We start from the raw sequence: 27976 nt of genomic DNA, 5'->3' as shown, positions 1-27976 counted from the left end.
GCTGTTTGTCTGTCATCAAATAGTAATCAAATAGTTACGACGCGTAAACGTATTAGTCAACAGAGGAAGGCGGAAGTCTGTGTGCCATTGGCCGGAAGTGGACGTGGCATACCGCTGCAGCAGTTCCGCTGAATGTCGGATTCTTATTCCAAGAAGGGATTAGGGAGAAACACCCCTAGACGACATCGATTTTCTGACCCCGTCGCTTGCCGAGTTTACAATTTACGAAGAGCCAAGTGACGCCTTACCATTCACAACACTTTGGAGGTGGGTTTGCATTTAATATAGAGGCAGCGTGTGACATCCGCGTCCGGCTTGTCAGAGTATGTTAGCCGCTGCTTGCTAGCTAGCTAATGCCAGAATAGCTTTAGCTTCTATGCTAACGTGCTAGCTCCGGTCACAGTTGATTCAAACGCCGCTGCTGTCACCATGGACAACTTGGTCGGCTAGCACAAGTTAGCACTCCCGCAGTTGAGACTTTTGCCGAGTCGACAGTGTTGCGTTGCACCTTGTACCCTGCTTGTCAGTGTTATTTGTTGTCGTTGGCACGTTATCTACGCTAATGTTAGCTGTCGAGTTAGCTAGCCTTAATGCGGCATTGAAGCTGTTGTCGCTCAGCACACTGCTAACTAGCACTGAGAGCTTTTTTGCGTTGCATTTTGTTGACGATTTGTTTTACTTTATCGGCCACATATTTCACTTTTAGTCTGGTGTCAGGTTAATGTCGATATTGTTGTGTCATCACAACCCGCAACGCAGATGTGTATCACTGAGTAGGCCCGACACACTAAACAGCAACACGGCGATTGTGTTTCTCGTTGTAGCACCTTAACTGTTGAATTATTTAAAACCCTGCTCGTTTATCCCGTGTTTGTCTGTCAGATGATACGCATAAATCTTGTCATAAGTTAGCCTCGATCACACATTTGTTGAAAGAAAGTCAGATATATAGTGGATATAAGATGTATAACTTATTGCCACCTTGAAAATATATTGGCTACCGACTTTGTCTAGAAATGTCTGACTAGTTTGAAACAAGTTGAAGGGGGTGTGGTCAAATAAGTCAAAGCAAACAAAGATGTGGCCAGTGAACTTGTACTTGTACTCGTACGTGTTAACATCTTTATGCTTAATAAAGGTAGCTGCAACACTGTGCCAACAATCTCAATAGTCTTTCTTCTCTAGACCGCTCTAATAGTTTTGTAATGAAATCTGGTGCTGATGATGTCCTATGTTGTTCAGATTTAGGGATGAAATAAAGATGAATGTAAACCAGCACACTCCAATGGCCTCTCCCTACGGCCAGCCTCAGTCCAGCTATGGGCAGCCCACCTTTACCCATCTGGATGGGGGCTACCCTGCACCCTACGCACCTTATAATGGCCCCATGTCGGCCTATCAGCCTGGAGCTCCACCACAAGGTAAAGTAGTGCAGACACCTGGATAGATGTTTTATTATTTAGTATCAAGACTACGATAATAAAGTTTTTTTGCTATATGTAATGTCATATTTTATAATAATTATAATGGCATGCCACTATGCCATACTTTTTGTAATCGCTTATCTTGCTCAGGATCGTGGGAAAGGTGGAGCCTATCCCAGCTCACTGTGGGCGATAGGCAGACTACACGTTGAAATGTCACAAGAAAAAGTTGTAATTTTAGGAAGAAAAAAATGTTTATATTGTAATTGTGGTGGGGAAAAATGCCATGGTATAATGAGAGAGAGTTGTATTTTTTTCCTGGAAAAGGATCTTAATTTAGTAATAAAAAAACAGATGTAATGTTACAAGGCAAAAAATAATAATGTTATGGGGAAAAAACAGTTGGAATTCTGACATTAATTTGTTAAAATTACGACTGTTATTGCAATTTAAAAAAATACAACTTTATTCTCATAAAATTTGTAACCTTTTTTTGTTGTACTCTCTTTTTTTCAGTGTGGTCCTGATACTCTTGAACATCCTATTTGCACTGAAAACCTTTTTGTCTCTGAACCTGCGCATGCTAATCTAAATCTGGGATGCCACATCGTCCTTCTGATTCCTACTTTTCCTCTCTTGTATTTCAGGTTATTCATCTTTCACCACCTTTCCCTCTAAGGCTACGGCAGCCAACCCAGTCTCTGAGCTCTCCTCTCCTCTTGATTTAGGTAACACCCACCTTTCTTTCATTCTCACAAATTTCAGACTCCACATAGTCTGCCGGGTTTCCCCTAGGATTTTTTGAAGCTGTGGTGGTGGGCTGCATTGGTGGGCGGACTATCGCCGCTGTCATTTTGCTTCTGCATCTAGAATTCGTTTTAAATTATGAGAAATAACAATTTCTATGACCTTTATTTTTTTTAACTTTAACTTTTTTCAACAACCAGCAGAACATGAACCGAGAACGTTGCAAAACTGCTAATGTAATGGCAAAGTTGTTAAACTGCTTTTGGAGAAATATGAATACATGGGAAATTAATTGTTCAATAATATATTTTGTAGTTCAGACAGACACAATTAACAAAATAAAGTAACAATTTAAATATTTTTCTTAAAGAAATCTGTCCTGTATTTAAAACAGTATCAATTCAGAGTCGAGGGTTATGATAGCGCAGGTGTATCCAACTTGCAGCATTATTAAAGCTTCTTTAACAAAGAAAACGGCAAGGTGAGCTATTTGTGTTTTATGTGACTGCCAAGAGCTGCCCTTTGTCACCGATTCTGTTCATAATTTCATGGACAGAATTTCTAGGTGCAGCCAAGGCATCGAGGGAGTCCAGTTTGGGGGCCTTGGGATCTTGTCTCTGCCTGTGACCTATAGCGTTTACTGGGACAGTTTGCATCTGAGTGAAGCTTCTGGGATGAGAATCAGCACCTCCAAATCCGAGGCCATGGTTCTTAGTCGGAAAAGGGTGGACAGCAGCCTACGGGTTGGGAATGAGATCCTACCCCAGGTGGAGGAGTTCAAGTATCTCGGGGTCTTGTTCACGAGTGAGGGAAGGTTAGAACGTGAGGTCGACAGGCGAATCGGTGTCGTGGTGAATAGAGAGCTGAGCCAAAAGGCGAAGCTCTCAGTTTACCGGTCAGTATATGTTCCTACCCTCACCTATGGTCATGAGCTTTGTGTCGTGACCGAAAGAACGAGATCACAGATACAAGTGGCGGAAATGAGTCCTCCTTAGGATGGCTGAACTCACCCTAAGAGAGGGGCTCAGAGTATAGCTGCTGCTGTTTCACATCGAGAGGAGCCAGTTGAGGTGGCTGGGGAATCTAGTCCGGATGCCTCCCGGACGCTTCTCTGCTGAGGTGTTCCGGACATGCTCCGCTGTTTCACTGTGTAAGTCATTCGGAGATGGTGTCACCATTTATTGAGAACCCGGTGGACGTGGGTAAAAGCAAACAGCTTTTACCCACAGGCCATCAGGCTCCTCAACGAAGCACTCGCACACACCGCACGCAACACACGCACACACTCATAGCACTTTATTTATTTATTTATTTATTTATTTGTATTATTATTTATCTGTATTAATGTCTCTTCTGTGGTTGTTGCTTAATTTATTGGTATTTATGTTTCTTATGTTCTTATTCTTTCTTGTGTTTTCTTTCTTTTCTTGGGAGAATGAACAGAATAAGATTTTCATTGCATAGTATAACTGCTGTTTTACTATGCACATGACAATAAAACTCTCTTGAATCTCTTGAATCTTGTGGGAGCAAGAACAATTCGGGCAGCACTACGAGAGGAGTGGCTACTTAGAGATCAAACTGATTCGCTAGCATTCCTTGATTAAATTCTCTATACGAGATACAGATTTTCAGCCGAGAGAATATGCTACATTTGCTCACTTTTTGAGCCGAGCATCATGAATAAACTGCAATATGAAACATTAACTTGGCCAACCAAAATTACCCCAGGAGCGCAACGGCAACTCATCCAAGAGGCCAAAAAAGACTCCACAACAACAACAACCAAAGAACTGCAGGCCTCACTTGCCTCAGTTAACAGTAATGCTCATCTCAGTTTTGTGAGGAAACATCTTGATGATCCCCAAGACTGTTTGGGGAAAATACTCATTGGTCTGATGAGATGTGATGTGATGGTTTGGGGCTGTTTTGCTGGTTCAGGATCTGGAAGACTTGCTGTCTACCAAAAAATCCTGAAGGAGAATGCATGGCCATTTGTTCGTAACCTCAAGCTGAAACGAACTTGGGTTCTGCAGCAGGACAATGATCCAAAACACACCAGCAAGTCTACCTCTGAATGGCTGAAGAAAAACAAAATGAAGACTTTGAAGTAGCCTAGTCAAAGTCCTAACCTGAATCATATTGCGATGCTATGGTCATGACCTTTAAAAAGGCAGTTCCTCCAATGTGGCTGAAGAACAATTTTGCAAAGACGAGTGGGCCAAAATTCCTCCACAGCGCTGTAAGAGACTCATTGCAAGTTATCACAAACGCTTGACTGCCATTCTTGCTGCTAGGGGTGGCCCAACCAGTTATTAGGTTGGGGGCAATCACTTTTTCCACACAAGGCCATGTAGGTTTGGATTTTTTTCCCCCTTAATGGCTGATGTATAAGTTGTGTATGACTAGATTTTTCCCTATATTTTTAGGTCATGGCAGGGCTCCACCCACTTCCAGCTCCCCGCCAGTATCCGCTACTCAAGCGTACAACCAGTATGGTCACCATCAGGGGGCCATGCAGAATGGACCCCCGCCTTTGACGCAAGTGCCCCCCAGGTAAACATTCTGTTCTCTCTTGTTTGTGCGGTCATTAAGATACTAGGGGGGTTTTATGCAAAGCGAGTTCAGTGGGTTAGCGAGCTGTGTTGAGTGGAAAGGCAGACTTGCCTGTTCATCGAAGGTAGCTCTCAGTAGCTCTCTTTTAACACTCGGTCTACCAGAATTCTGCAACTACTAGAATGACCATAGCAGTCATTTTGACTCTTTGTATATAATTTGGATTATCATTAAAAAGATCTAAAAATAAATTGGTGGAATAGGTAAAAAACACATCAGGACACTAAATGAAAACTATAGTGATTGAGTGTTTGATTGAATTGACACAACATAACTTCTCTGCAATTACACATGCAAACTCGAACTGCAACCATTTTCTCTGAAGCAAGGCTAAAGCCTCCATAGCTATCACCTTCTTTCTACTTGTCATTTTTGTCTCTCTTGGGTTTAGAGTGACGCTACAGCTAGGTTTTAGCATCAGAGAGCATAAAAAACAAACAGCCAATAGAGCAGGAGGAAGGGCGGGAAAAATGTAGCAAATAGTGAAATATGACACCCCCTGTAAAAATCAGGCAGTCAATTTGACTGCTATGGTCATTTGAGGTAGTAGTACTCAGAACTCTTTTGTGTTTTGAAATTTTAATGATAAAACAATGTTAGAATAAAATATACACACATTTAGGAAAAGTCAGGGTCCTATGGGTACATAGGTTTTTTTTTAACCAAGTTATGACATTGCAAATTTTGAAAACAGTCAAAATGACTGCTTTGGGAGTTCGAGTGTTAAAGCAGCTGTAATGCCATGCTAACTTAGGCTAAACTCACAACCTGGTCAGGACCAGGTTATGTCTAGGCTTTCGGGCTTAAAGTTGCCTATGAAAGTGCCACTGTTTCACCGTTTAGCTAATTCGGAGATGGCTTCACCATTTATTTGGAACCTTCGCAGCCCCTGAGGGGACATAGAGGAAAAAAGAAAAGGAAAAAAAAGAGCATTTCCTGGCGATATTATCCATCTATAAGCGAGATAGATTTTCAGCTGAGGAAATACGCTACATATGCTCACACGAGCACCAGGAATAAAATGCAACGTGAAATATTAATAATTGGGCCAACTTCAGCAGATGTAAATGTCACAGCAGTCCTTGCGTGAATACTCACGTCAACACCGACATCTAGTGGTCACAATGAGATACAAAAGACGTTTCAAAGAATTTATTTATTTTTTTAAATGGATGTGTTAAAATGTCAAAGTGGTGCAATGTTGAGCGTTGATAAATTAAAAGACTAGTAGGGTATAGTTAGTATAATAAATCAGTGTCAACTTGCGCATTACGTGCTCAGCATTATTCTGTCAGCGGTCCGCTCTCTCTATTGGCGGCAACAGTGTTGCTTTTAGCAGTTATAATCTTTTGGGAACTCCTCATAACGCTCCATAATAATTACTTGCTCATTTTTGTCAAATACACCAGCTGGGATGGCTACATGTTTGACCGAAAGTAGAGTAATATGACGTCAAACGGCCCCTAGTATGTGAACGTGCACTTAGCACAAAGCCGAAAACTGGACTTGACAAAGTTAGTTGACAACCACCGTTGAAGTACTTTTTAATTCTGTTTCGGGAACTTAGGTTTTGCTGTGCTGCATCTTGAGCACAAAGCCTGGGTTGGTTGAGCCACTTTCATGTAAAAACCCCCTTCCTTGGTGACCAAACAAATGTTTCATTTTGTTTCCAGGCCTGCTGCGGTATCTCAGTCCTACAGCCTGTCAGGGCCGCCCACCTCCTTCCCCCAACACTACGGGCCCCCACCCACAATGCAGCACGTCACCAATCAGATGAGCGGGTTGCAGATTTCCTCTGGTTCTCCCAGCGCTACCGCGCCTGGATATGGTTGGCTATGATTACAGATGCAGATATTTATAATAATGATAATAATAATGTGATGATGATTGACACATTACTTTCTCCTCAGCACCACCACAAAGCGCCCAGCCGCCTGTCAGCACTTCCTTCTCAGCCCCTCCTCCCTCCTCCTACACGCAAGCGCCGCCCCCCACGTCATCCCCTCCAACTGAGCAGCCACCCCAGCCCAGTGTGCCTGCTGCTCCTCTGCAATACTATGGAGGCCCTCCTCCCTCACAGCAGCCGTTTAATTCTTCCCTCCCTCCTACCTCTCAACAGCAGTTTGCCTCCCCTGCGCTGCCTTCCCCATCCACTCAACAGCCGTTTCCTCTTTCCTCCTATTCTGCTCCTCTGCCAACTCAAGCTCCCTCTCCATCAGTATCGCAGCCTCAGCAGCCATTTCCCCCCTCTCAGCCTGTGTTCTCCTCAGCCCCTCCACCTGTCAGCCAGCCCTCCTTCACCCCCGGCCAGGGCTCCTTCCCTCCAAGAGTGCCCCCTCCCTCCTCTCAACCTGGGTCATATCCTCTGCCTGGCCCTCCTCCAACGTCATCACCCTCTGGCCAGTACCCAGGCCCTATGCCGCCTCAGCAGCAGCCCGGTCCCTCTCAGCCGCCACCCTTCCCCTCAGGTCCTTTTCCCACCAGACCACAGATGCCACCCACATCTATGCATCAGAGCAACCACTTGCCTCCAGGACCACAGGGCCTACCAGGCCCTCCTGGACCCATGCAGCAGCAGCAGCAGCAGCACCCCACACTTCAGCCTGGTATGCCGGGAGTGTACCCACCCCAACAGAATGGTGAATATATTATTATATTTAATCAACTGCAGAGGGTACCTGACATCAATTAGATGTAATTTTTGTGTGGGTGTTTTTAATGCGCTTTAGTGTTTATGAAAGTAGTACACAATATTATATATCAGTGGTTCTCAACTGATGGGTCGTGGAGCCATTTTTGCCAAAAAAAAAAAAGTCATGTCCCTGAATGGACCGGACGTCTGCGCTATTCGCATGCAATGTTTGGGGCTGACTATCAAGCTTGAGTGGGAGAGGAAGGACATCAAGTGGAGACTTAACATGTCGTCTGTCTGACACACAGTCAGATATCTGCTGGAGAAGAGCACACCATAAAGAGACAGTGTCTCAGCGCTACAGCTCACTTTGTGTTGAAAACAGTCCCTTCAAATATAAGAGATAAAAAATTATATAATATAAAAAAAATATAATATCAAATTCCCGCAGTTTGGGTTACCTCTTGTCTTTGAGGGGTGATGGTGGGTCCCGCAGACAAACCAGTTGACTATCACTGTAATATGTAATATTTAATATACAATGTTGTATGTTGTGTAAAAATATTTTTGTAGAAATAGTATATATTTTTAGATACTATTTCTACAAATAAAAAAATCCAAAGTATGTTTAAAAACTCCAGCTATACAGATGCCACGTGTTAGAGACACAGTGTGTTGTTATTAAGACATGGTAATTTAGGGAGCATTCTGCGAAAGTGGTTCAACCAACCCAGGCTTGGTGCTCAAGACGCAGCTCAACACAACCCAAGTTCCCAAACAGAATTAAACAGTACTGCAGCTCTGTTTCTCAACTAACTTTGTCAAGTCCGGTTTTCGGCTTTGTGCTAAGTGCACGTTCACATAATAAGGGCCGTTTGATTTCATTATTCTACTTTCGGTCAAACATGTAGCCATCTCGGCTGGTGTATTTTACAAAAATGAGTAAGTAATTATTATGGAGCGTTATGAGGAGTTCCCAAAAGATTATAACTACTAAAAGCAACACTGTCATCGCCAATAGAATAAGAAGACCGCCGACAGAATAATGCTGAGCATGTAATGACTTATTATACTGACTATACCCTACTAGTCTTTTCATTTGTCAATGGTCAACATTGCACCACTTTGACATTTTTACACGTATCCGTTCAAAAAATAAAAATAAATTTGAAGAACTCATCTTTGAAATGTCTTCTGTTGTACCTCGGTGTGACCACGAGATTGCAGTGTTGACGGTTATTCGTGTGTTCGTGTGAGCATATCTAGCATATTCCCTCATCTGAAAATCTATCTCACTATAAATGGATAATATCAGGGAATGCTCTTTTTTTTTTTCTCCATGTCCCCTCGGGGGCTACGTAGGTTCTATATAAATGGTGACACCGTCTCCGAATTACGTCTGTGTAGGCTCTCAGTCGTACAGGAGTTGTCCAACGAGGGAAAGGCTTCTTGAGACGTCATCTGTACTTCTGTGAAGAAGGTGTCGGACGTTTTGCTCCTCATCCGAAGATGAGGAGAACTGAACTGAACGTCAGTTCGCTGACTGAACGTCAGTTCGCTGACAAAGCTCTTCGGATGAGGAGCGAAACGTCCGACACCTTCTTCACAGAAGTACAGATGACGTCTCAAGAAGCCTTTCCCTCATCTCCGAATTAGCTAAACGGTGAAACAGTGGCACTTTCATAGCCGATTTTAAGCTGAAAGCCTAGACATAACCCGGTCCTGACCAGGCTATGAGTTTAGCCAAAGTTACCATGGTGATACAGCTGCTTTTAAAGAGAGCTACCTTCGCTGAACAGGCAAGTCCAGCTTTCCACTCAACACAGCTCACTAACCCACTAAACTCGCTTTGCAGAATAACCCCTTATTGGTATATGCTGTATCTGAAGTTTAACTCCCCGCAGGTGCATTTGGGCAGGTGAGAGGCCCTCAGCCTGGCTACCCGAGCCCCTATCCTGGCCAGCCAAACTATGGCGCTCCTGCACCAGCACCGGCCCCAGCCCCCCCCGGACAGAAAAGACTGGACCCGGACAGCATTCCTAGCCCGGTAAGAAAGACACTACATTGGATAATACATATGTGTTACTTAGCATTGTTTAATTGTACTGTTGGGCCATTAAGTCACTTTGATGATGCAGACGCTAACCTATTAAGCAATGTTGGATAGTTACAATAGAAAACTGAGTCATGTGATGCTTAGCATGTGTCAAACTATATGCTATTGTATTACTTTCTATAATGAGCATGATTGACAATATGTACTCACAATAATGAATACGACTGACAATGACTGAATAACCATTCTTCCTGCGACTCGGTGACGCCTGGCTGAGGTTTTCTCTTGCCACACACTGCTCCTCTCTCAACTTCTTTCTCTCTGGTGTTGATTATTTTTGTCTTGTTTTGCACATCGTTGCCGGACAAAACTTTTGAATGTAAAGCAAGCATCTGACATGCCGGCTGTGCAGAAGTCAAGACATAGAATAGATCCAGACGCTATTCCCAGCCCCGTAAGTTTCCCCATGTGTCCCCTTTTGTTCCCATGCTCTTGTCTGTGCTGGCTTTTCAACACACAACCACAAACCCACCACTTGACCTTGCCCCCATCACTCTTCTTGGACATATGGAGGCCTCCCATCCTGTTTTTTTTTTAGCTCTGTCAGTCATTGCAATTATCAGACTTCTCCTCCGCCGCACCCACACTCTATTCATTGCATGTTAGTCTGCATGCCTGGAGGACTCATTTTGTCACTGTTTGTGTGTTTGCTAAAAGGCTGTGTGTAGCTATCATACTGCAAACATGTATGAAAATGATGGTATTTTTGTTACTCTTGTAGATCCAAGTCATAGAAGATGACAAGGCCAAGAGCACAGAGCCTTTCACCACAGGGGTTAGGGGACAAGCCCCACCGCTGGTCACCACCAACTTTCAAGTCAAAGACCAAGGTGAGTTTTTAGAAATCTGGTGGGTTCTCAGTTGGGGGAGGCGGCGGCATTGTCACCTTATCCACAATATTGTTTTGCATGCAGGGAATGCCAGCCCCAGGTTCATCCGCTGTACGGCCTACAACATGCCGTGCACGGCAGACATGGCTAAGCAGTCTCAGGTCCCCCTGGCGGCCGTCATCAAGCCACTCGCCACGCTGCCGCCAGATGAGGTGAGCTCTGCTCCTCCTCTGTCATTTTTAGGTTTTGCTGCAAGATAATAGTAATAAAACAAACTTTATGTGGGTTATTTTTACCATCAGACACCCCCATACCTAGTAGACCACGGAGAAGGTGGTCCCGTCCGTTGCAACCGCTGCAAAGCCTACATGTGTCCATACATGCAGTTCATTGAAGGGGGGCGTCGCTTCCAGTGTGGATTTTGCTCCTGTGTCACAGAAGGTAAGTTAATGAGTGAATAATATGTGTTTTATTAGTGTGCTGTATTAATATTCTTTTATGTGTGCAGTTCCTCTGCATTATTTCCAGCATCTTGACCATACTGGGAAGAGAGTAGACTTCTATGACCGACCGGAGCTCTCGCTGGGCAGCTATGAGTTCCAGGCCACAGTCGACTACTGTAAAGTAAGGCCCAGTGTCTTTCTTAAGCTGGACTTTGAAATTCAGTAAATCCTCGTTTATCGCGGTCATTCGGTTCAAGACCCAACCGTGATAATTTCCGCAAAGTAAGATTCTTTCTTTGTAAACGGAATATTTTCATAGGTATGACATAGAAAACATGTTTACTATCTTCTAAATTCCCTTTTTTGATCATTATTAGAGCCATCTACACATGAAATAACCACCCTGTAGTTACTTTTACATTCATATAACCCAATATAGTAGACATAATGTGAGAAAATAAGATGTTTAAGACAGTTTACCATGTAGGGGAGCAGAAACTGACATCGGGGGTTCAGAGTTGAGTTTTAGGTTGTTGAGGGCAATGGCCACAGTAGTTTGTGTTATTATTATGATTGTTAATATTATGTCATTGTTATTGTGCCTGTTGTGAGATAATTTAAACCTGCAAGAAAAGCCTGTTGTTCTGGCAATCACATCCGGTGCTTGTCTCACTGAACAATTACTGACACCCACTGAACCGAGTAGAATACTACATTCACGAATTGAATGGTGGTCTTACTGACTTATGCTGTATTTGTATTTTAATTCATTTAGCTATTTTTATTTTTGAAAATGCCTAATTTTCAGCCATAAATACATACAATTTGTTTAAATATGCATATTTTCTTTTACTAGTAATAGGCCATAGTCAACCAAAAAAATAAATTTTTGAAAAACCACAATAGCGTAAGGGATATTCAAGCTGCAATGTAGCGATGGACGACTGTACTTCATATTTGACTTATGGAGCTTTCTTTCATAGAACAACAAGCTTCCTCAGCCTCCAGCCTACATCTTCGTTATTGACGTGTCCTACAACGCCGTCAAGAGCGGCATGGTCAGCATTGTCTGCCAAGAACTTAAGACTCTCCTGGACCACCTGCCCAGGTACCCAAGCCCGAGGAAGAAACAGGAAAATGTGCTGTATATGTAACACAGGTGAAGGAAAAAGTAGTTTTGGAAGGTTAGGAGATGCCCTTGTCGTTCACAGAGAGAACCCAGACGCGGACTCAGTGGTACGGGTGGGCTTTGTCACCTACAACAAGGTCCTGCATTTCTACAACGTCAAGTCCAGCCTGGCGCAGCCGCAGATGCTGGTGGTGTCGGACGTGTCGGACATGTTCGTGCCTCTGCTGGATGGCTTCCTGGTTAACGTCAATGAGAGCCGCCTGGTTATCGAAAGGTCGGCAGACCCACACACAGTAACTAAGGGCATATGATTTCTGCGTTAACAAAATTGCGGAATTGGCCAATAAATACATGAATTTCTGTTAGACACGGAACCTCGCAGAAATTGACATAATGTGAATGAAATGCTGTCATTGTTAGGAGAAGGAATGTTTGTGTGGGGAAGTATTTCCCCAGCAAATCACTCAATTGTGGCTGAATCTCTTCACAAACACTAACCCACCCCTCTGCCACCTAAAAGAGAGGTGAAAGTTAGTTAAAAAATGCTCTTATGGAGCTTGACTGGAAGTAAGCGGGGTTAGCTTAGTGTAGAAGCTAGTTTGGTGTGTGCATGCGACTCAGGCTGTATGAGTGCGTTTAGACCGTGTTGTGTTTTACGGCTTGTTAATGTAGGCGAGCATTCCTGCATAGCCCCTGTGGTTGTGCAAGTTTTGAGTGAAAGAGGCACCCAGCTCGTTTCACTTAACAGTCGAGACATCCTCAACACACAACACACTTCTGGCCTTGAGAATAAGAGCACTGTGCGCAACATCCTTTCTAATTGTGCAAACAAAAATTACATTAATAAAGTGATTGGAATTGCATTGGTGACGACGTCCTCCTTCACAACAAGCACAGGCATTACACACAGGCTGACCTCCCATTTAAAATAAATAAATAAAAAGTTGGCCAAGATACACCAATTTCTGAATTACTTTACTGTGCAAAATTGTTCATTGATGTATTGCATCAATAAATGTATTTTATTCACTTACCCAGAAAGCACACACTCGGTGGAAGTGCAAAAGTTAAAAAACGTAATTCAAAAATTTTTAAACAGAATTGGGGAAAAAAATAACACACATTTTATGGGGCCCTAAGTAACATCCCGTTTCAAGCAACTAAAAGGGCTAGTTTGGTCAAACATGCACTTTAATGTTCTCCAGTTTGCTGGACCACATCCCGGAGATGTTTGCAGACACCAGAGAGACCGAGACAGTCTTTGGACCTGTTATACAGGCCGGGCTGGAGGCGCTCAAGGTAAACTATGCAGGAAGTACTGCACCTTTGAGAAAGGATGGATCTTTAGGTTCTGTCCTTTGAGTGTGTACTAGTGTATTGTGTTCCTCAGGCTGCAGACTGTGCAGGGAAGCTGTTTGTTTTCCACACTTCGTTGCCCATTGCTGAGGCTCCTGGTAAACTCAAGAACAGGGACGACAAGAAGCTCATTGGCACTGATAAGGAAAAGGTACATCACAAAAATGAACTTGTGGATGTGTTCTATGTAGAACCTTGCTTGCTTGGTGAACTGATATTTCTTGTCCTATTCAGTCTCTGTTTCAGCCGCAAGCAACTTCCTACAACATGCTGGCTAAGCAGTGCGTGGCTCAAGGCTGCTGCGTGGACCTCTTCCTCTTCCCCAACCAGTACGTGGACGTGGCCACGTTAAGTGTGGTTCCCATCTCCACTGGAGGCTCAGTCTATAAGTACACCTACTTCGAGGTGGGATAAGCTTCTTGTCATTCATCCTGAAACCTATCTTTCAAACCTGAATGCGTTTTGTTTTGTGATTCCAGGCTCAGTCGGACCAGGAGAGATTTCTGAACGACCTCAGACGAGATGTTCAAAAGCCTGTTGGCTTTGACGCCGTCATGAGAGTTCGAACCAGCACAGGTGAGTCTCCACATCAAAAGAAGACCGAGTTTGCCAGAGGAATCTTGCTGCAACTCTATACTTTAAGGTATTCGAGCCACAGACTTCTTTGGCTCGTTCTTCATGAGCAACACCACTGACGTGGAGCTGGCAGGACTGGACTGCGACAAGGCGGTCACAGTGGAGTTCAAACACGACGACAAGCTTAGCGAGGAGACCGGGGCGCTCGTCCAGGTGAGTGCAAGAAAGACGTCTCATGTTCCTACTAATAACGCAATTATGACATAACATATATATAATTTACAGAAGAGTTAAAAATATCAAATTGGTCCCCCACATCCTTTAATTTTTGTAAATGTGGCCCTCGTAGAATACCCCTACCTGATACTATTAGCAGAGGTGGGACTAGTTCAGTGTTTTGTAAGTCTCAAGTCTTTAATCTCAAGTCTCAAGTAAAGACATGCTAGTCCAGTTCAAGTCAAGACAGGTCAAGTTTGAAGTCATACACGAGTATAAGCACTGTTTAGTGTCGCCCAAATAAAATGCAAGTATTTTCATAAGTCAACAGACTAAACTCTGAGGCAAGTCCAAGTCGAGTTGCAAGTCTTTGGTGATATTGTCCAAAGTCATCAAAATTGTGACTCGAGTCTGATTCTAGCCCAAGTTGCGTGACTCAAGTCCATACCCCTATTAAGCCCAGGTCCCAACCCACTGTGCGTGTTTTTAGTCCGTATGTAGGGAGGGAGTACAGCAGCGCACGTCACTTGCATGGTTGCGCAAGGTGTGAGTACGTGGCCCACACGACACGCCTGGCCGTGAGCGGTTGCGTGCATCGTACGTTGCGCACATGGTAAGTGAGTTGTATGCGCTTACAACGTGCTTGCAACATATGATCTTCGTGCACTTGCCACGTTACCATACGGAGGCCGTAGTTACACATGCTGCTGACGTACGGTGTCCTTACTCACTCGGATATTATTGTGCTTGCAAGTGCGATGGATGTGAGTTATTCCGGCCGATATAGGACGGCCTTCCGCGCTTCTCCAGAAGTCCCTGCTGCTGCTGCCTCAAGGTGGTGCCCATTTCACCGCAGAGATTCCAGGTTCAGATGCTGCAAGAGCAGCTTCAAGAGGCTTTTCAGGCAGTACGAAATGTTGCAAGAACTAGAGCGCGAATCGAGTGAGGACTATGTCGGATACATCTGATTGGACCTCGAGCTCCTGTTCCGAGTGACCCTTTGAATCACCAAAGGCCCAAGGTGTGTGTCTTCGTTTCTGCCGTAACAAAGCTTTTTTTTTTCTTTGTATTTACTTAAAAATGTTGTTTCATTTCACGAATACATTCTATCAGTCCATTAATGCTAATGTCTCTATCTTGGTTATTTCTGAGATATGGCACATTATATGGCACAACACATGGAAAATGAGGGTACTGGTTGTGTGGAGTTCCTTGGCCAGTTGGTATAGGAGTTTATGCTTCTGTTGCTGGTTCCGTAGTTTGGGTGTGACTTATCCAAGAAGGCCAGGTTGACTGAGAAGAACTCAACCAGGCACTCCTCCTTTTTCCCTGAGAACGGGCCGTTGTCCTTCTCCTTTGTCACACCCCCTTCTTCATGTAACACCCCTCTCCGATCCACCAACAGCACCCTCCTCATGATCAGACTCTATGGCGTCACCATCTGACTCTTCTTCGCTCCTCCTCTCCTCTTCCTCTCTGGCCCTCTCATCCTCCGTGGCCCGTTTCTGTTGGGCCTCTTTGGCCATAGCCGCTGCCTTTTGAGCCGCAGATGCAGCTCACCCTTCTGTGTCTTCGGCATCTTGGAGACTAAATGTTGGCACTCGTCCATCAGCTTGGCTTTTATATACACTGCAGAAATCGGTGTGCACGTGCGTTGTAAATGCAGAGCAGGTGCTGACTCTGTACGGTCTCCATGAGTCTGGGGAAGTGCCGAGTAAGCATGGACGACGCAGTTGTCACGTGCGCCGCACACATGTGCTAAGTGTTGCATCCGTAGAGCAAGTGACCGTGGGAAGCGAAAGTTCCTTGTTCCCTAAAAGCGATGCTGTGTGTCTGCATGCTCCAAGATCCGTACTGAGGCGATACTCATCACGTATGGATCCCCAAATTTTGCCAACGTTTTTGAAAGTAGACAGCATGCACTTGCAAGTACAGCGGGTTGAGACCAGGGCTTTAGCATTAAACTGTAAGCTGTTTTTTTTTTTTAAGGATTTTTTTTATTATTGGATGTATGTAATTTGGTCTAAGCTCATTTGCTTACCTCTCCCGCAGTGCGCCGTCCTCTACACCAGCTGCGGTGGACAAAGGCGCCTGCGCATCCACAACATGGCGGTCAACTGCTGCTCCCAGCTGGCCGATGTCTACCGCAACTGTGAGACAGACACCATCATCAACTTTCTCTCCAAATATGGTGAGGACCAACGCAGCTTCAAATTAAGTGGATGCCACATGCCTTTTTATTACAGCGCAGTAGAACCATGTGACTTCTGCCAACCAATCAGCACATAAGTACAATGATAATATCAATGCATCTAAAAATAGTTGTTCACACAGAAATAAACAACCTTTTGAGACCGACATGGCTTTATTGTTGACATTGTAAATATGTTTTTTAACATTAGAGCCCACTAGACATGAAATAAGACCCCTATAATCATCTTTACATCAAAGGAAAAGAAGCCATGTAAAGACAGTTTACCTTGTAGGGGAGCAGAATCGGTGGCGGACAGAAAGTGAAGTTGGGGGTTCAGGGTTTAATTTTAGCTTGTTGTGGGGTACGGCCACAACAGCAACCAGTGTTGTTGTTATGATAATTATGTTATTATTGTTGTGCGTATTCAGAGATAATTTAAACCTGCAAGAAAAGCCCGCTGAACAATTACTGACACCTAATGACCAATGTAGAATTCTACATTCACAATTTCAATACTTGTATTTGGCCTATATTTGTATTTTAATTCTTTTAGCCATTCTTATGCTTGAAAATGCTTAATTTGGGCAAAAAAATCTGTACAATATGCTTAAATATGCCTATTTTTTGAGTAAACTATACCGTAGTCAACCACAAAACAGCCATTATTTATTAAGACATTTTATATATATATATATATATATATATATATATATATATATATATATATATATATATATATATATATATATATCACACACACACACACTCCTGATCAAAATCTTAAGACCAGTTGAAAAATTGCTAGAATTTGCATTTTGCACATTTGGATCTTAATGAGGTTTTAAGTAGAGCTACAATATGCAAAAGCAAGAAAGGGGAGTGAGACAAAAATCATTTTGAAAAAAATTCTAGCCATTTTTAAACTGATAAGATTTTGATCAGGTCAGTGTGTGTGTGTATATATATATATGTATGTGTGTTTGTGTATATATATATATATATATATATATATATGTGTGTGTGTGTGTGTGTGTGTGTGTGTGTGTGTGTGTGTGTGTGTGTGTGTGTGTGTGTGTGTATATGTGTGTGTGTGTGTGTGTATATATGTATGTGTGTGTGTGTGTATATATGTGTGTGTGTGTGTGTGTATATATATACAGACCCTTTCCAAAAAATTAGAATGTCATGGAAAAGTTGTTTAATTTCCATAATTCCATTCAAAAAGTTAAACTTATATATGTGTATATATATATGTGTGTGTATACACATATATATGTGTATATATATACAGTATGTATATATGTATATGTATATATATGTGTATATGTATATGTATATATGTGTATATATGTGTATGTATACTGTATATATATATATACACACACACACATATATATATACACACACACATATATACATATATATATATACATATATATGTGTATATACACACATATATGTATGTATGTATATATATATGTATATGTGTATATATATGTATGTATGTATATATATATATATATATGTGTATGTGTGTGTGTGTATATATATATATATGTGTGTGTATATATGTATGTATGTATATATGTGTATATATATATATGTATATGTGTATATATGTATGTATGTATGTATATGTATATATATATATGTATATATATATATATGTGTGTGTGTGTATATATATGTATATATATATATGTGTGTGTATATAGATATATGTGTATATATATACAGACCCTTTCCAAAAAATTAAAATGTCATAGAAAAGTTGTTTAATTTCCATAATTCCATTCAAAAAGTTAAACTTTCATAGATTATAGATTCAGGGCCACAATTTAAACTATTTCAAGTATTTATTTGTTTATTTTTACATAATTTGGGCTTCCAGCTCATTAAACCCACGAAAACAGGAATTCAAAAAATTAGAATACTGTGAAGAAATCAGCCCAAATTTTGCAGGGCATGAATGTTTTAAAGTGAGTGTCACACACTAATCATCTACTAAACTCAAATCACCTGCACAGGCTTCCCCAGGTGTCATTAAATTGCTTCAGTTTGGTTCAATTGTCTCAGTTGGGTTCAATATGGGGAAGACTGCAGACATGACAACTGGCCAGAAGACCATCATTGATACCCTCCATAGGACGGGTAAGCCACAAAAGTTCATAGCTAAGGAGGCTGGTTGTTCAGAGTGCTGTGTCCAAGCATATCAATGGAAAGTCTAGAGGAAGGGCAAAATGCAGGAGAAGATGCACCAGCAAAAGAGATGACCGTGGGCTTCAGTGGATTATCAAACAGGGAAGATTCAAGAATCTGGCAGAGATCCAGAAAGAGTGAAATGAGGCGGGAGTCACAGCTTCAAAAACCACCACATTCAGACGCATCCGGGAGATGGGCTACAACTGTCGGGTTCCTCGGGTCAAGCCACTTCTGAATCTGAGCCAACGTAGGAAGCGTCTCCACTGGGCCAAGGAGAAGAAGGACTGGACTGTTGGCCAGTGGTCCAAGGTCCTCTTTTCCGATGAAAGTAAAGTGTGTCTTTCATTTGGGAATCAAGGTCCAAGGGTTTGGAGGAAGACGGGTGAGGAACAGAACCCAAGCTGCCTGAGGTCCAGTGTGAAATATCCACAGTCCGTCATGATTTGGGGTGCAATGTCCGGTGCAGGTGTTGGTAAACTCTGCTTTCTTAAATCCAAGGTCACTGCAACAGTCTACCAGAATGTTTGAGGACTTCATGATTCCTTCCTGCTGAGGATCTGTATGGAGATGCAGATTTCATCTTCCAGCAGGACCTGGCCCCTGCCCATACCGCCAGAAGCACCAAAACCTGGTTTGATGCCCATGCCATCACAGTGCTTGACTGGCCAGCCAACTCACCGGACCTAAACCCCATTGAGAATCAATAAGAGGAAAATGAGGGACACAGCACTCTGAACAACCAGCCTCCTTAGCTATGAACTTTTGTGGCTTACCCGTCCTATGGAGGGTATCAATGATGGTCTTCTGGCCAGTTGTCATGTCTGCAGTCTTCCCCATATTGAACCCAACAGAGACAATTGAACCAAACTGAAGCAATTTAATGACACCTGGGGAAGCCTGTGCAGGTGATTTGAGTTTAGTAGATGATTAGTGTGTGACACTCAGTTTAAAACATTCATGCCCTGCAAAATTTTGGCTGATTTCTTCACAGTATTAAATTTTTTTAAATTCCTGTTTTCGTGGGTTTATAATAAGCTGGAAGCCCAAATTATGTAAAAATAAACAAATAAATACTTGAAATCGTTTAAATTGTGGGCCCTGAATAACTTTTTGAATGGAATTATGGAAATTAAACAACTTTTCCATGATATTCTAATTTTTTGGAAAGGGTCTGTATATATGTATGTGTATATATGTGTATATATATATACTGCTAAAAAATACACACATACTGTATGTGTATGTATATATGTGTATATATATGTATGTGTGTATATATATGTACGTGTATATATATGTATGTGTATATATATATGTATGTATGTATGTGTGTGTGTATGTGTGTGTGTATGTATGTGTGTGTGTGTGTGTGTGTGTGTGTGTGTGTGTGTGTGTATATATATATATGTATATATATGTGTGTGTGTGTGTGTGTATATATATATATATATATATATATATGTGTGTGTGTGTATATATATATATATATATATATATATGTGTGTGTGTGTGTGTGTATATGTATTTATTTTACCATAGGTTTTTTCCCCCCCATCTTTTTCCAAACTGAGCGTTTATTTTGTCAGCTTACCGTGGCATCCTGAACAACTCTACCAAGGCAGTGAGGGACACTCTGGTCAATCAATGTGCTCAGATCCTGGGCTGCTACCGCAAGAACTGTGCAAATCCCTCATCAGTTGGTCAGGTAGCGAAAAACCCCATCATCTAAGCCTCACTCAGGGATTTTCAGATCTTCTGACATTCCACTTACATTTTTTAACTTCAGTTGATCCTCCCTGAGTGCATGAAGCTTCTGCCAGTCTACTTGAACTGCGTGCTGAAGAGCGACGTGCTGCTGCCTGGCGCTGACGTGTCGCTGGATGACCGAGCGTACCTCCGGCAGCTCATCAGCTGCATGGATGTGGCCGAGACCCACGTCTTCTTCTACCCTCGACTGCTGCCGCTGGTCCGTCCCCAGTCCCATAGTCACTTTTATTGGATTGAAACAGAAAAAAAGACAAATAACTAGCATGTGGATATATTCCAGATGAAGCTGGAGAGCGGGTCGTTGCCGATGGCGGTGAGGGACTCTGAAGAGAGGCTGTCCAAAGGCGGCGTTTACCTGCTGGAGACGGGCCTCCATCTCTTCCTGTGGGTGGGAGCCAACGCTCAACAAGAGCTGTTGCTAAACATTTTTGGAACGTCCAGCTTCAGCCAGATCAACTCCACCATGGTGAGCTCAGCCAATTTTCTTCCCTTTTGGACTGATATTTCATAAATGTAGAAAATTATGTATACAGTTGTCCCTCATTTATTGCGGTTAAGTGGTTCCAGAACCGACCGCGACGTGAATTTCCACGAAGAAGGATTCGATATTAATAAATAGAATATTTTTGTAGTTAGAGCTTAGAAATCCTGTTTATTACCTTCTAAATACTTTTTTAAAAAATTTTTTACCGTAATTAGAGCCTTGTACACATGACCTGTACAGTCACCTTACACTTGTATTACCCAATATAGTAGACATCATAGAAAATAAGCCATTTTAGACATACATAAAAACACATGACAGCGTATTTCCTGTGGCGGCTATTGTGTCATCAATGTAAAGTTACTGACACCTAGAGACCAGTGTAGAATATTACTCTATTGCCGCTTTGTTAAGAGAGACTCAAGATGCACTTCATTGCTTTATTAACAAGCAGAGAACACATATGCAGTAAACATTCACACAAGAACTGCTGTCAGCCACTCTCTACACCAACAAGTGTAAGTAAGTGCGTTAACATCAGGATATTCAACTCGGCCGCAAATGAGCTGAAAGTCCGCCATGATGGTGAGCAAGACAAGTTGGCGGGGCTCGGCGAACAATAGTGTACACTATCTCTAAGCTGAGCATAAAATAGTTATATAATAAGTTATACGCTGTGCGTACACTTTCATAAAACGGCTAAATGTTATTTACTGAACACAGTGAATATATACACTGTGAATCCTGACACACACACACACACACACACACACACACACACACACACACACACATATATATATAGATATATAGATATAGAGTCAGGTGGGATAGGCTCCAGCATGCCCCCGCGACCAAGGGGGGGCCAGGACGATAGGTCAGAAGGGGAAGTTAACATTAACACATTAACACCCCCCCCAGAGATTGGGTACCAAGCCCCACTGACAGACGAGCTGAATGAGAGAATAACTGACCTGAGAGATAAGAGCATGGCTAAGATAAAAGCCTGTCAACCCCGACACTGACGAAAGTGAGTGAAGTACCACCAGAAAGTCTCCTAGCTGATTTGAATGCAGCAAAAGAACGATCCCTACTGCGACAATCACTGAAACTAATGAGCTGATTTACAGTACAGCAACAGTGATCCTGGAGATGCTTGGCAAGCATAGCGATAACATGAAGGTCAAGAAGGAGGCACCATAGCGGAGAAGGTTGGGAGCCAAAATCAAGGCAACACGGATGGAAGTGGGCAAATTGTCAGAAATCCAGAAAGGTGCAACTAGAAAAGGGTACAGTCAGTCAGATGCCCATACCTGAGGCTCTGGAAACAGATAAACAAAGACTCCAAGCCTTGGCTGCAAGACTGAGGAGATACACAAGAGAAATATAAATCAGCTGTTCTCCACTAACCCAGCTAAAGTGTACTCTGAGTGGCAGGGTAATACCACAAGAACTAACCCACCAAGACTGGAGACTGGAAACATACTGGAAAGGCATATGGAAGAGGGAAGTATCACATAACAGTGAAGCACAGTGGTTAAAAGATCTAAGAGCAGACCACAGCACCCTCCCTGACCAAGGTCCAGTAACCATCACAGTGGCAGACATCCAACAAAGAATCTCAGGTATGAAGAATTGTATGAAGAATTGGACAGCACCTGGTCCAGACATGATTCACACTTACTGGTTAAAGAAGCTAACGTCACTCCATGAGCGCCTAGCAGCACAAATGAACCAACTGCTGAGGGATGGGACCCACCCAGAAGGGACAAGTCCCATCCAAATATCGGCCGATAACCTGTCTCTCGACAACATGGAAGATCCTGTCGGGCATCATAGCATCTAAGATAAGTGGGCACATGGATCAATATATGACAGAAACACAGAAAGGCATTGGTAAAAACACCAGAGGAGCCAAACACCAACTACTGGTTGACAGAACTGTCGCCTGAGACTGCAAAACCAGACAGACAAACCTGTGCACTGCCTGTATTGATTACCAGAAAGCTTATGACTCAAATCTGCATACATGGATCCTGGAATGCCTGAAGCTGTACAAGGTCAACACCACTCTAAGAGCCTTCGTTGCAAACTCAATGAGGCTGTGGCAGACCATCCTTGAGGCCAACTTTGAGCCAATTGCGCAAATGCCAAATTGGCATATACCAAGGAGATGCTCTGTCCCCGTTACTGCTCTGCATAGGACTGATCCCCCTCAGACTGGCTATGAATACCGACTTAAGAATGGGGCCACTGTCAGTCACCTCCTTTACATGGATGACATCAAGCTGTACGCGAAGAGCGAGCAAGACATTGACTCACTGATCCACACCAGCAGGATCTACAGTGGGGACAAAGAGAGGGAAGGTAGTCCATACAGAGGGCGTTGCACTCCCAGAGGGCAGAATAGTAGATGTTGAGGAGAGCTACAAGTGCCTTGGAATACCACAGGCAAAAGGTAACCATGAAGAGGCCACAAGGAACAGCGGTCAAGTATCTGCAACGTGTAAGGCAAGTCCTGAGAAGTCAGCTCAATGGCAAGAACAAGACGCGGGCAACTAAACAGCTATGCCCTGCCAGTGATCAGATACCCTGCTGGGATAATAAGCTGGCCAAAGGAGGAAGTTCAGACCACAGATGTTAAAACACAGAAGCTGCTCACCATGCACGGAGGGTTCCACCCCAAATCCAGTATCCAGAGGCTATACGCTAAGCGCAAAGAGGGAGGCCGAGGATTAGTGAGCCTCAGGACCACTATCCAAGACGAAACATCCAAGCTCCATGAATACATCAGGAAGATGGCCCCAAGAGATGAAGCACTTAGTGAATGTCTCAGGCAGTGGAAACTAGAAAAGGAGTTGGAGGAACCATCATGGGAGGAAAAACGCCTGCATGGGATGTACCTCTGACAGATAGCTGAAGTGGCGGATATGAACAAGTCCTACCAATGGCTAGAGAGGGCTGGACTGAAGGACAGCACAGAGGCGCTAATCATGGCAGCACAGGAGCAGGCTTTGAGCACCAATAGAGGCCCAGATGTACCACACCATGCAGGATCCCAGGTGCAGGCTGTGCAAAGAGGCCCCTGAAACAGTCCAGCACCTAATAGCAGTGTGTAAGATACTGGTAGGAAAAGAATACATGGAATGCCATAATCAAGTAGCCGGTATAGTGTACAGGAACATCTGTGCAGAATATGGACTGGGGACCCCTAGATCGCAGAGTTGTTCTGAAGCCACTCCTTTGTTATTTTAGCTGTGTGCTTAGGGTCATTTTCCGGTTGAAAGGTGAACCTTCGGCCCAGTCTGAGGTCCTGAGCACTCTGGAAGAGGTTTTCCTCCAGGATATCTCTGTACTTGGCCGCATTCATCTTTCCTTCAATTGCAACCAGTCATCCTGTCCCTGCAGCTGAAAAACACCCCACAACATGATGGTCCCACCACGATGTTTCACTGTAAGGATTGTATTGGGCAGGTGATGTGCAGTGCCTGGTTTTCTCCACACATACCGCTTAGAATTAACACCAAAAAGTTCAATCTTGGTCTCAACAGACCAGAGAATCTTATTTCTCAGAGTCTGGGAGTCCTTCATGTGTTTTTTGGAAAACTCTATGCGGGCTTTAATATGTCTTGCACTGAGGAGAGGCTTCCGTCGGATCACTCTGCCATAAAGCCCCGACTGGTGGAGGGCTGCAGTGATAGTGACTTTGTGGAACTTACTCCCATCTCCCTACTGCATCCATGGAGCTCAGCCACAGTGATCTTTGGGTTTTTCTTTACCTCTCTCACCAAGGCTCTTCTCCCACGATTGCTCAGTTTGTCTGGACGTCCCAAACTCAGTTGTGGTCGTCCCAAACTTCTTCCATTTGAGGATTATGGAGGCCACTGTGCTCTTAGGAACCTTGAGTGCTGCAGAAATTCTTTTGTAATTTTGGCCAGATCTGTGCCTTGCCACAGTTCTGTCTCTGAGCTCCTTGGGCAGTTCCTTCGACCTCATGATTCTCATTTGTTCTGACATGCACTGTGAGCTGTAAGATCTTATATAGACAGGTGTGTGCCTTTCCTAATCAAGTCCAATCAGTTTAATTAAACACTTTATTGGACTCCAATAAAGGAGCAGAACCATCTCAAGGAGGATCAGAAGAAATGGACAGCATGTGAGTTAAATATGAATGTCGCTGCAAAGGTTCTGAATACTTATGACCATGAGATATTATAGTTTTTCTTTTTAAATAAATTTGCAAACATTTCTAAATTTCTGCTTTTTTTCTGTCAAGATGGGGTGCTGAGTGTACATTAATGATAAATAAAATGAACTTTTTTTATGGCTGCAATGACAGAGTGAAAAATTTCAAGGGGTCTGAATGTTTTCCGTACTCACTGTAGATTATTTCCCCCACCCCTAGTCCATAAGGAACAACAGAAATTTGATTAAAAATTACTTATATTTGGATATTTTAACTGAAAGTATTTACACAATGCAACATTTATTTAATTAATGGCATTGTTAATACATTTGATAGACTATAATTAAAACATCATCACTGACTTGTCATTAATTCAACTGATCACCCAGAGAAACATTAGCTTAAAGCTATATTGTGTTATACATACCTGTCTTTGTTTTAGGGCAACTTGAAAAATGACAAATCTGGTCTTTTGGACTCTCTATTGGCGCAATTAATGGCGGAGCAGTGTGCCTAGGACATGTTTTCAATGCAATGTTTCTGAATTCTGCTCACAATGATGGCGGCCAAACCCGCACAGGGCATAATATGGAAGCGCAGGCTGAGTTGGCACTACAGTTCTCTAGACTCATTGCTCTACACTGATATACTGCTGCTAGCAGTCAGCTAACGCTCAACTCTGGCTAACTTGACGTGGCCCACGTCACTTCCCAGGCCCTGCTTCTCAAAGGGGGACACAAGAAGTTACAGATACTGTTTTACAATTCATATCACATTTTTTTGAGTCCTTATATTTGTATTTTTGTTCATTCAGCCATTCTTATGCTTGAAAATGCTTAATTTAGGCCATGAATATGTACAATTTGCTGAAATTTGGATATATTTTTTTCTAATAGACCATATTCAATCACAAAACAGCCATCATTTATGAATTTATTTTTGAATAACCGCGATAGAGCGAGGGCGTGAAGTTCGAACCGTGAGGTAACGAGGAACAACTGTGTAGAAACTTAATTTCTCAACTTTAACAATGTTTTGGAGTGCATGAGAAAGTGAAGGGGAAGTAACTCTTTTTGGTCATGGTCATTTATTAACAAATATATTACGCAATAGAACCATTTTTGTAACGGTGGTAAGGTGCAAACTGCTCAGCCGGCATTTATATCGGTAATGCCAAGGTCGATAAAGCTGCTGGATTGACCACTCATGATACTTCAAATGCAGCTACTGCCATGTTGTGAAGTTGGAAAGAAAAATTACTTCAGGAGGTTGCCTACAGCCACAGCTGTTACCTGACCGGACCTTTGTGACTTGTAATGGACGGCCCCTGCATGATATGCAGTTATGTGTGTACAGTCACCCCTTGCTAAATTGCGCCCTCACTCTTATTGTGTTTTTTCAAAAATGTATTAATAAGTGATCGCTGTTTTGTGGTTGAATGCAGCCGATTGTTAGTAAAAACAAAAATGCAAATTTAAGCAAATTGTAAGTATTCTGGACCAAAGTTAACCATTTTGAAGCATATAAATGTCTAAATGGATGAAAATACAAATATGTAGGGCATTCAGAAGACATTATATGTAATGTGTGCGCTAACATGTGGGTCTGATGTTAAATCTTATTTATGTCTAAGACGTCATATTTTCTATTATGTATACGATATTGGGTAATATAAGTGTAAAGGTGACTATCGGGGTGTTATTTCATGTCTTGAGGGCTCTAATAATGTTAAAAAGCGTAATGACACGCGGTCGGGTCTGGAAGCAATTCAATGCGATAAAGTAGTGCTGTGTTGTATTGCTAGTTTTATATTTATGCGAATTTACAGACAAGTCTGCCGGTGCTGGACAACCCCTTTTCACAAAGACTCAGAGAGATTGTGGACTCCTTCAGAGCACAGCGGTCACGATACATGAAGGTAAATGTGTGCTTATGTCAGAATTATTTGTGTATCATGTTTTTTGTGTTCTACATGAATATAATAACTGTACATACGTGTGTGTGTGTTTGCGCGCGACGTCGTGCCCCCACAGTTAATGGTGGTAAAGCAGGAGGACCGCTCGGAGCTCATTTTCAGGCACTTCCTGGTGGAGGACAAGAGCGCCAGCGGGGGCGCATCCTACGTGGACTTCCTGTGTCACATGCACAAGGAGATCCGCCAGCTCCTCAGCTAGGTCAACAAAGTCCCGCCTTCCTCCTCTTCCTCTCTCCTTATTTTTTAACCTAATAAACTTTAAAGCTCTCCTCGTTGTCAGCTGAGATCTAGAGCTGTCACATTTCCTGCTGTGTGTGTGTGTGTGTGTGTGTGTGTGTGAGAGAGAGAGAGAGAGAGATCATCTGATGTTAATAGAGCTTTACTCTGCCTCAAATCTACTGTAGTGGGAGAAGGGAGAGAGATGATGTATATAAAAACAAACACACACAAAAAGAATGATGTGTTATGCAACTGACTGTATTTACTAGCACTGAAAAGACTTTTTTTTTTTAATAGAATCCTCTTAAGAGTTAAAGGATGTCTATCTGCTAGCAAGATATGAATGGAATCAAGTAAATGCTGTAACACCCCCCCCTTCTTTAATCATTGCCTTAGCACCCCCTTGATGGTGTGTGTACATGTGTGTGATTTTCTTTTTAAAAATTTACATTTCAGCTACTGTTTTCCTTGCCTGGCAGCAACAGCAAATGCCCAGAGCAAATATGACCACAACATTAGGTACACCGACACAAGGAGCGTCATCAGCGCAGGTGGCTTTAGCAGAAATCATAGTTATGCTCATTTTTTTAGGTTGTTTTTTTTTTTTGCCAAAATGTAGGAAAGGCCCTTCCCTCACAGGTGTACCTAATGAAGTGTCCCTTGCTGGGTGGATCCGTTGATAGGTCATAAATAAGCAGCACAAACAAAACGATCAGTGAATGAATGAGCTGAGCCCTCTGTTTATATATACATATAGATATATACATAAACTATATACGAGTACTGTGTACAGAATGAATAACCCTTTTAAGTTAAGAGAGCTGATGAAATATAAATAAAACAAATCACAGCTTTTACTAATAA

General features: G+C 42.7%; 1 protein-coding gene across 4 annotated transcripts; it reads left to right on the top strand.

Moving 5' to 3' along the window:
• The first annotated feature begins 97 nt into the window (after positions 1–97).
• sec24c (SEC24 homolog C, COPII coat complex component) lies at positions 98–27976 on the top strand. Of its 4 annotated transcripts, XM_054767157.1 has the most exons (25): positions 98–267; positions 1243–1421; positions 2072–2152; positions 4601–4727; positions 6461–6615; positions 6698–7426; positions 9324–9466; positions 9861–9929; positions 10257–10365; positions 10450–10577; positions 10668–10806; positions 10874–10989; positions 11792–11916; positions 12020–12211; positions 13143–13236; positions 13328–13444; positions 13528–13698; positions 13773–13869; positions 13937–14082; positions 16138–16276; positions 20068–20186; positions 20268–20447; positions 20529–20714; positions 26747–26836; positions 26952–27976. In XM_054767157.1, the coding sequence occupies exons 2-25, from the start codon at positions 1262–1264 to the stop codon at positions 27090–27092; spliced, it is 3753 nt and encodes a 1250-aa protein (XP_054623132.1). In that variant the 5' UTR covers positions 98–267; positions 1243–1261; the 3' UTR covers positions 27093–27976. The 4 variants fall into 4 exon arrangements, with proteins under 4 accessions (XP_054623132.1, XP_054623134.1, XP_054623133.1 ...); XM_054767159.1 differs by lacking the exon at positions 2072–2152; XM_054767158.1 differs by lacking the exon at positions 9861–9929.

Source organism: Dunckerocampus dactyliophorus, chromosome 2 (assembly GCF_027744805.1).
Source record: "Dunckerocampus dactyliophorus isolate RoL2022-P2 chromosome 2, RoL_Ddac_1.1, whole genome shotgun sequence".
NCBI classification, from domain to species: Eukaryota; Metazoa; Chordata; class Actinopteri; order Syngnathiformes; family Syngnathidae; genus Dunckerocampus; species Dunckerocampus dactyliophorus.
Note: the sequence above shows the minus strand (reverse complement) of the source record. Positions and strands in the feature narration are given on the sequence as shown.

Excerpts from the sequence above, each read along its gene's own strand:
- sec24c (XM_054767157.1), top strand. The coding sequence starts at position 1,262 with ATGAATGTAAACCAGCACACTCCAATGGCCTCTCCCTACGGCCAGCCT. Across the intron at positions 4,728-6,460 it reads TTGACGCAAGTGCCCCCCAG|GCCTGCTGCGGTATCTCAGT; the intron begins GTAAACATTCTG and ends TTTTGTTTCCAG. Across the intron at positions 9,467-9,860 it reads CGGACAGCATTCCTAGCCCG|CAAGCATCTGACATGCCGGC; the intron begins GTAAGAAAGACA and ends TTGAATGTAAAG.